Source organism: Tiliqua scincoides, chromosome 16 (assembly GCF_035046505.1).
Source record: "Tiliqua scincoides isolate rTilSci1 chromosome 16, rTilSci1.hap2, whole genome shotgun sequence".
NCBI classification, from domain to species: domain Eukaryota; kingdom Metazoa; phylum Chordata; class Lepidosauria; order Squamata; family Scincidae; genus Tiliqua; species Tiliqua scincoides.
Window position 1 is genome coordinate 4,032,613 of NC_089836.1, and position 9,845 is coordinate 4,042,457.

At 50.3% G+C, this 9,845-nt stretch overlaps 1 protein-coding gene across 1 annotated transcript in view; it reads right to left on the minus strand.

The window, feature by feature from the left end:
- Window positions 1–3,947, minus strand: part of RAPGEF1 (Rap guanine nucleotide exchange factor 1) — a 71,159-nt gene extending 67,212 nt beyond the window's left edge. The window contains exon 1 of the mRNA XM_066610555.1: window positions 3,829–3,947. Within this exon, the coding sequence (XP_066466652.1) occupies window positions 3,829–3,853 (25 nt within the window). The 5' untranslated portion in view covers window positions 3,854–3,947. The remainder of the gene's footprint in view (window positions 1–3,828) is intronic.
- Between the last annotated feature and the right edge of the window lie 5,898 nt (window positions 3,948–9,845).

A 9,845-nucleotide genomic window follows, 5' to 3' on the forward strand; every position in this document is an offset into this window, starting at 1 on the left:
GGAAGACAAGCAGAAATACTGATGGCATTTTGCCTTCCCCATGAAGAGCAACTCAGCACTGCCAGCTGAACCATCAAGCTATGTCCCTCGTTATAAAAACTTTGTGCCCCAGTTGCCACAAGTTCCCAGGAAAAGAAGCGTTTCAAGGAACACCAGAAGACAGTTGTCACAAAGATTACTTTGTAAAAAAAAAAACCCCAACGGGGCTGGGTAGCTCCAGGACATTGGTTCTGGAATGTCCCACTTGAGATGCACCACCACACAGAGCAAGGTGGAAGGTACTCACAAGACCAACGTGGGTTTTCCCCTACATATCTCCAACTGCTCTTGACTCACAAGAATACTGGGGCAAATCAAAGTTTACTCTGCAGAGTTAGGCAGCTGGAAAACTGTTCTATGGGGCTTAAAGAGGGCAGTGTCAACACTGAGTCGTTGCTTACAGGAGCTTACAGGAGCATGCTCTCTCTGACCCACAGGAGCGCTATGAGGCACCCTGTGAAAACAAGGTTACCTTCGGATTATTTTTGGGTGACATCTCCATAAGTCTGTTAATGTGGGACTTGGAAGCAAATCTCTTAAAACGCAACATTGGTGATGTGGGTTTTCGAAAACATTTTTCCCTGGAACATTTTCTGGGAGAAAAATGTACCGACGCCCTAATCCATTAGGATCCAATTGAGCGTGTCTGACTTACATTAAGTAACCACAAACTAAGAAAAAATATGCCATCTGAATGTCACATAGCATATCTATGTTTCAGAAAGTTTTACAACGGTGAGGAAAAAAAATCTGAATGGAAATTCTGAATAGGAAAACAATATTCGAATGAGCCACACTTCGTTGTTTCAAACAAATACAAAAGCTGACTTGGAAATTACTGTAAGCTGAATATTTAAAAAAAAAAAAACTTTTAAAAAAGGCGCAACCACAGAATGGACTTCCCTGCTGCACTTTCAATTCTGAGAACACCAAAAGCCTACACTGAGAGCATCATTTTGGCCTACACTGAGAGCTCTGAATTAGACAAGACTATCTTGGAACAAGTCAAGCCCCCCCCTCCAAAAAAAAAAGTCAATTACAAGTTTGAAACTGATTAAATTACTAATCCTTATGAAACCAGTTTTTTAAGGAACTGACATTACTTTTTTTCTTTCATAAAGATTTTTATGAAAGGAGTACAGGAGAGGACACTGTTGATTTATGGGGTGGAAGGAAGTTGACACTGCTCTGTGGTTCTAGTAGGAAAACTATGCTGCCCTGGAACCCAGAGATGGTCTATCAGCCAGCAGTAGGGAAAAAATGTGTCGGGAGGTTGGAAGAAAGGGGCCATTTGGGTTGGGAGGCTGCGTCTCTGGTGGACCATCAAGGGTTTGCTGCAAGGTGATAGGACTCTGGGGAAGACTTCAGGAGCAAATCTGTACCCTGAGGGGCAGAAGATGCTTCACAGGGCAAGAATCTGTTCAACGGGAGCTTTAAGGATCAAAGGGAAGGGATGTACTTTGGATCAGGAGTGTGTGAAATCAAGGCCTGCCTCCAAGTTGAGTCACACCTCTGCCATGCGCTGCAACGTGGGGATAACCACACTGGCTTACCTTGCAGGGTTGTCAAGGTAATGAGGTTGCAAAGCAATCTGCACCCTCAGAAAGTGCTGGACAAATGCTAAGGATTAAGTCTTATTAATCCTCTTCCGATCTACAAACATCTTCCTTTCCTCTATAAACACTGATTATTTTTATTAAATAATACTAAGTTATTATTAATAAGGAACTGGGTCATTACAAAGTGCAGGTGTTCTCTGGGGCAGTGGGAAACAACTTCTAGGGAGCTTTCCAGGGGAACTAAAAGCAGCACCTCATAATTCCTATGGGGTGCAAGACAATCTTCATTGAGTAATTTTGTAGGTACTCATTATATTTGGACACGGTTCATCTACATATTTTGATGGCACTGGGGCGGAAGTTATTTTTATGAAGGGGTAAGGGCAGGAGGAAATCTGTTTCTATGGGGCCCCATAATTCTATAGGGCAGGAGGAAATCTGTTTCTATGGGGCCACATAATTCTATAGGGCAGGAGGAAATCTGTTTTAGTGAGGTGGGGTGCTTGACTCTATTTACTCCACAGCACTGGAATGAGTCTTTGATTGGGGGGGGGGGGTTTGCAGGTGTCCTGTGGAGGAAGGGACCTGTAGCTACACCTTTTATGGGGATTTTCTGGGAGGGGTACCTAAAAGCTGCTGCAAATTCTTTTTCTATGGGGCAAGAGCAAGTCTGACATGGGAGCCTTCAGAAAGTTTTGTTTTTTTTAATGGGGGGAACTGACACTAGGGAGTCAGTTTTTATGACACTAGGGAGACTGTTATACAAGGAGGGGCTGCAGATATTCTATGGGGGGGAGGACAAGACCTGCTTGATTGAATTTTATTGGAATGGGAGGGGGTGACTGTAGTATCTTCAGGGGAGTATTTAGCCCATGACACTGGGGACAGAGTCTCCTATGAAGGGTGTTCTATAGGGCAGGGGTTCAGCAAAAATTATTTGGGAGGCAAATTACTCCATTATTTTGGAGATTTTTTAAAATTCAGTTTATCTCATGGCACTGCAAAGAGAGACCCTCCCCCCCAGCAGTCTGGAGGCTTGCAGGTTTTTTATGGGGCAGGACAAAACCTCCTTCACTGCATATTATTCGGGGAGGACATGCTACTCCCATTCTGGGTGCCTGCCTCTTTTTACTGCATTTGCCCAACAGCATCACAAAAAGGGAGTCTTTTTTTCTGAAGAGAGAGACCCCCAAAGCAAGTTCCTCTTCTATGGGGCAGGGGGCCTCTCAGTCCCACTGTCTGGTGGCGAATGGAGCCCCTCTTTCCTGGAGAGGGGGCTTTAAAAGAGGGGGGAGAGAGACCCCCAAGGCAAGTTCCTCTTCTATGGGGCAGGGGGGCTTCTCAGCCCCACTGGTGGGTGGGGGGAATGGAGCCACTCTTTTCTGGAGGGGGACTGGAAAGGGAGGGGGGCTTAAAAGAGACTCCCAAGGCAAGATCTGTGGGGCATGAGGTGGGATGAGGGTCTCAGCTCCCTGGTGGGTGGGGGGGATGGAGCCCCTCTTTCCTGGAAGGGGGCTGGAAAGGGAGGGGGCTTAAAAGAGACCCCCAAAGCAAGATCTGTGGGGCATGGGGCGGGATGAGGGTCTCAGCCCCCTGGTGGGTGGGGGGGATGGAGCCCCTCTTTCCTGGAGGGAGGCTGGAAAGGGAGGGGAGCTTAAAAGAGACCCCCAAAGCAAGATCTGTGGGGCATGGGGCGGGATGGGGGTCTCAGCCCCTGGTGGGTGGGGGGATGGAGCCCCTCTTTCCTGGAAGGGGGCTGGAAAGGGAGGGGGGCTTAAAAGAGACCCCCAAGGCAAGATCTGTGGGGCATGGGGCGGGATGAGGGTCTCAGCCCCCTGGTGGGTGGGGGGGATGGAGCCCCTCTTTCCTGGAGGGAGGCTGGAAAGGGAGGGGGGCTTAAAAGAGACCCCCAAGGCAAGATCTGTGGGGCATGGGGCGGGATCTCAGCCCCCTGGTGGGTGGGGGGATGGAGCCCCTCTTTCCTGGAAGGGGGCTGGAAAGGGTCCCCCAGGGCCAGATCTGTGGGGCAGGGGGTGCAGTGGGGGCTCAGCCCCCTGATGGGTGGGGGGGATGGAGCCCCTCTTTCCTGGAGGGGGGCTGGAAAGGGTCCCCCAGGGCCAGATCTGTGGGGCAGGGGGTGCAGTGGGGGCTCAGCCCCTGGTGGGTGGGGGGATGGAGCCCCTGCTTCCCGGCGGGGCCTGCCCCCCTCCGCGCCCCGCCCCCGACCCACCTGCTTTCTCGATCTTGCCGGACATGTCTCGGCCTGGCGGGGCCGGGGCTGCGATCCCGCCCGCCCGCCGGAGAGGGCCGGGGACGGGAGCTCGGCCTGGCAGGCCCGGCCGGGGCCAGGAGGAGGAGACGCGGCCTACGAGCGCGCCTGGCCCGCCCCCCGCTCGGCTCCGGCGCCGCCGCCTCCCTCCCTCCCTCCCTCCCTCCGCCCCTCCGCAGGGCCCCGGCAGCGCCCCCTGCAGGCCCAGAGGCGCGCGGCGCGGCGGCGCTGCAGAGGCGGCAGGAGGAACTGCAGCCCTCCGCACGGGGCAGGCCCCCTGGGGGGCTGGGGCTCCATTCCCACCCCCCACCCACCCCCACTGGGAGGCAAGGACTCCATTCTCACCCCCCACCCACCCACTCACCCCCACTGGAAGGCTGGAATAGAGGGGCCTTTGGCCTGATCCAGTGAGGAAATAAAGGAAAACAAAGGAAGCCTCTGAACATGTGCAGAGTGCCTGGCCCCTCCATTGCTGCTTGGGAAACTGTGACCATTGCCGCTTCCACACACGTGGGAGGAAGTGGGCCTGAGTCCACAAAAGCTGATGCCGAAATACATGTGCTGTATGAAGCATTCAGGTGTTATCAGACCTTTTTGATCTCTCCCTCTCCAGATACAGAACGTAAATGCAGTATTCAATATATTCAGTGGTTTCCTTTTGCCATGGGATCACTGCAACCATATGCCACTCTCCCCCCCCCCCCATCTCTTGCTATCCACACACCCCTCTCCAGGAGAGCTCACACAGATCCTCCGAACAAGTGCAGGATGTTCCCCCAACCCCACTGCCACTGGAAAACCATATTGCCAATTCCCCCCAACATCTGTATCTATTATGCGTATCATACAGACCCACCAGCCACGTACAGAGTGCCTCTTGCCCCCCAAGCTAGACATCTGCAAACAGTTACATCTACAGCCCAATCTTGGGCCTGTTTGCTCAGGGGTAAGTGCCGACAGCAGAGTCTTCCTCAATCTATGTGGGGGCCAGGAGCACGGATGTGGGCCTGGAAATGATGCACTTGACCCTATGAGAACAGAGAGCTGAGGTCACCCCAAAGCCCAAGATCTCCATTGAAAGATTGCATTTATAATTCAGCTAGTCAGGTAGTGCAAGCCTACTCAGAAGTAAGTCCTTTCCCCAATAGAATTTACTCCCACATAAGAGTGTGTAGGATGGCAGTCTTAATGTTGATTATTGGAGCTCCTCCCCACTCTTTTCCTTCTACCTGCAGAAGATTTAAACACAAAACTTATATGTGGAGAAGCCTTTAATTCCCCTATTGGGTAGCATGTCCAAGAGGTAAAGAAATTGGGTGACCTCTAGTGGCTTGCAGCGGACATTGCATACAGCCCACACTGGTTCCCAAGGCTAAGCACATTTGCCATATTAATGTCCCTGCTTGAAGATCCCCATATATGTCTACAGTGCACAGGACCCAGCTGACTCTGGGGTATGGCCTAGGACACACGCTCATTTCATGAAGCGACTAAGATGATTACTGGGCTGGGGCACCTTCCTTATGAGGAAAGGCTATGGCGTTTGGGCCTCTTCAGCCTGGAAAAGAGACGCCTGAGGAGGGACATGATTGAGACACACAAAATTATGCAGGGGATGGACAGAGTGGATAGGGAGATGCTCTTTACACTCTCACATAATACCAGAACCAGGGGACATCTACTAAAATTGAGTGTTGGGCGGGTTAGGACAGACAAAAAAAAATATTTCTTTACTCAGCGTGTGGTTGGTCTGTAGAACTCATTGCCACAGGATGTGGTGCTGACGTCTAGCCTAGACGCCTTTAAAAGGGGATTGGACAAGTTTCTGGAGGAAAAATCCATTATGGGTTACAAGCCATGATCTGTATGCGCAACCTCCTGATTTTAGAAATGGGTTATGTCAGAATGCCAGATGCAAGGGAGGGCACCAGGATGAGGTCTCTTGTTATCTGGTGTTCTCCCTGGGGCATTTGGTGGGCCGCTGTGAGATACAGGAAGCTGGACTAGATGGGCCTATGGCCTGATTCAGTGGGGCTGTTCTTATGTTTTTTATGTAAGGTACTGGCCAAGCTTGTTAGACCTGAACTGTGAACATCTTAGACTACCCCCAAAACTGTTCTGCTAATACACATATCATAATAAGATCAGGGTGGCAGAGGTGTGGGAACTTTGCCTGCTGCTATAGATTTCATGCTGAAGAACCCCAATAAGCTTTCAAGGAATGTCAGGGTTCCTCAGAACGCAGCGTAACTCAACACCCCATCCCTTAGTCCAGTCGTCGCCAAGAGCTGGGATGCACCTCCAATCTCAGCTTAGAACATAAGACCATAAGAACAGCCCCACTGGATCAGGCCATAAGCCCATCTAGTCCAGCTTCCTGTATCTCACAGCGGCCCCACCAAATGTCCCAGGGAGCACACCAGATAACAAGAGACCTGCATCCTGGTGCCCTCCCTTGCATTGGCATTCTGACATAGCCCATTTCTAAAATCAGGAGGTTGCACATGCACATCATGGCTTGGAACCCGTAATGGATTTTTCCTCCAGAAACTTGTCCAATCCCCTTTTAAAGGTGTCCAGGCCAGACGCCATCACCACATCCTGCGGCAAGGAGTTCCACAGACCAACCACATGCTGAGTAAAGAAATACTTTCTTTTGTCTGTTCTAACTCTCCCAACACTCAATTTTAGTGGATTTTAGCTTGCAACATGGGACCTGCCTCCAAGAGCCCAGTAGGTGAGAGGGGTGGGAATTCTCCACCCCTCGTTTTAGAACCCAGCATTTTAGAACAGACAAAAGAAAATATGCCTTTACTGAGCATATGATTAGCCTGTGCAACTCTTTGCGACAGGGGGTGGTGATGGAGTCTGGCCTGGATGCCTTTAAAAGGGAATTAGGCAGGTGGATGGAGGGAAAATCCATCACATGTTACAAGCCGTGATGAATATGAGCCATCTTCTGGTTCTAGAAGTAGACCATCTCTGAATGCCAAGTGCAAGTAGGTGCAACAGGGTGCAGGTCTCTTGATGTCTTGACTTGCTCACTGTAGGCCACTGTGAGACACAGGAAGCTAGACTGGATGGGCCTTTTTCATCTGTGAGATGACAAGCTGCGCCTGCTGAAATTCCCTCTTCTATACAATTGTTAAAGGTCCAGGGTCCCTAAAGTTGCAAGTTTGCCCACCCCTGCCATGCCTCACTTCCTCTTTCTCTTTCTCCACCTATCAAAAATCAGCACGCACCACCCTTTTTGCCAATCTCTGTCCCACCTCTGTTGCCAATTGGCCAGGAAGGAAAGAAGGGATGGGACACAGCATGATGCAGGTCACTGCTGGGTATGCTCTCACTTGCTCACTCTTCTCTCCCACTGGGATTTTGAAGAGTTGGGGCTTGAGGTGGGTCCCATTTCTTGGCAATCGTGGAACATGAGAGTTGGAGGGAACTTCTGAGGTCCTCTAGTCCAGCCCCCTGTGCATTGATTGTAGGCAACGTTGACAGCATTCCCAACAGGTGCCCTTCCGGCCTCTATCTGAAAGCCTCCAAAGAGCGAGAGGCCACAAAGTGCATGAGGCTGATATTACAGGGCTGGGGATTTACAGTTAATAAATTCCTCATATCTAGCCTCGGACTCCTTGCCTGCAGTTTCAACCCATTGGTTCTGAACCTGAAAACCACTGAAATAGAGGACTCTGGTCCACAAATGGATGCGACCATATTCCGGATGAATTAACACAGGCTAGAAGAGCAGGGCATCCTGGGTTCCTCCATCCCCAGGCTTCCAGGAAAAGCCAGCCTGCCTCCAACACCTGCTTGTCATGTTTCCCAAATGACAGATTTGCTAAATGAGGTTAATAGACGATAAAGTGCCTCCTGACAAGGTCATTTCCTGGAGTGATTCACCAAACCTCTGACTTACTCATTAGCAGAAAATAGGAATATATACACACACCAACTGGAAGGCAGAGCCAGGAGAAAGACCACGTCTGCCCTCTAGTGAGAAATCCCGTGGAAAGACTTTCATTCAAAGTCATTCTTTCAGTCTCCAGTGCTTCGGACCGATGCAGTTTCACTGCTCTGGTGCCTACAGCGATATATAGAAAAAATATGTCTTCGGGTGCAATCCTAACCAACTTTCCAGCAATGATGTAGGCACAGTGCAGCCCCAAGGTAAGATAACAAGCATGTCCTTACCTTGGGGAGGCCCCCTCCCCACTGCAGGATGCAGAATGGTTGGTTGGCAACCTTCAGTCTCGAAAGATGATGGTATAAGCCTACAGCACCTGGTATTCCCAGGCGGTCTCCCATCCGAGTACTAACCAGGCCTGCCCCTGCTTAGCTTCCAACTATGTCCGAGCTGGAAAGTTGGTTAGGATTGTGCCCTCAAGCAGCTACAGAACAAGAACCAGGAGAGTCCGTAGGAAGATTGCATCCCAGGGGGTCCCCAGTCTCATCCCTTACCTACCTACCTATCCCACCTGCTTCTATACCCCTATCCATCCATCCATCCATCCGGCTGGTCATTCTAAAAAGCGAGTCCCAGTGCTAAGAAGTTTGAGAACCACTGTATAGAGTATAAGTGCCCAGTCTGTAATCCCCCTCTCTGGGTCAACCAGTTTTTTAGGGGGTGGGGAAACCCTCTCTCTTTTCCTCCAAAGATCAAAACAATCCAGCTGGCAGCAAAAGAGATGCCAGTTCAGCTGGTATTTCAGAGGTGAAGAGATTGGAGCAGAAATACTTCTCGAGTTTCTCAATATGGTTATGGAATTATTCAGCAAGTCCACCAGCAAGAGAATAAACTAAGAGCACTTAAGAAATATGACAAAGCCAGCTCCGGCAAGGATCAGTAAACAAAATAAAAATAAAATACTTATTTCATTCTTTCGTGTGTGGGTGTGTGAAAGGGGTGTGAAATAATGGCGCTGAAACCAGCCACAGGCTCTTGCAGCTTTCTCAGAAGCATCTGACTTGCCATGGTTGAAAACAGCCTGCTGGACTGTGTGGACATTCCGAAGAATGTAAGAAGAGCCCTGCTGGATCAGGTCATGGGTCTGTCTAGTCCAGCCTCCTATTTCCTACAGTGGGAAGTGGAGAAGCAGGAAAGAAAGGCCTGCCTCCCTCCTGCCTCTGCTTCCCTGCCACTGGTATTCAGAGAGGTTCTTGACTAAATGGTTCCAGCTGGTTTTTCTGCACAAGATCTGTAGAGGGCAGCATTGCATGGAACATGGAAACAAAAACACATCGAAAAACTCATGAAAGTTGACAGTCCAGGAACCTGGAGACAAACGGCGCTCATTGGCATTCTGTGAAATCTGCTGTCATACACAGAAGGACCCACAAATCCATCAGAGCCCCAAAGCCCATGGTGGTGTGTCAATGCCACCCTTATCAGGGTGTCTACCAGCCACTGCTTCTGTCTGTTCCCTTGATTTGAAGAGGAAGAGTGGAGGAGAGGAGTGTCATGGGCTAGAGCGTCTGACACATCAGCCCATCACTCTCCCCCACCCACACTTCCTCTTCTGCTCTGTTTCTGTCCTTCCTATCAAAACTGAACTCATGCTGCCGCCATGCCAGCCTTTGCCCCTTTTTCTCCTTCCAATTGGCCTGGAAGGAAAGATGGGGCAGAAAAAAACACATTAGCCAGTCATGCTGACGGACCACTCCTGGGCAGGAAAGAAACCTTTGGGCGCTGGGGCCCATGTTTCAAGCTGGTGTTGGAAGTGGGTCCTCTCTCTGGACATTTCTTTACCCGGTGTGTAATTAATCTGTGGAATCCCTTGCCACAGGATGTGGTGATGACGTCTGGTCTAGATGCCTTTAAAAGGGGATTGGACAAACGTATGGAGGAAGTCCATCACATGTTTACAAGCCATGATGGGTAAATGCAACCTTCTGGTTTTAGAAGTGGGTTAGTTCTGAATGCCAGATGCAAGGGAAGGCACCAGGATGCAGGTCTCTTGTGGTCTTGTGTGCTCCCTGGG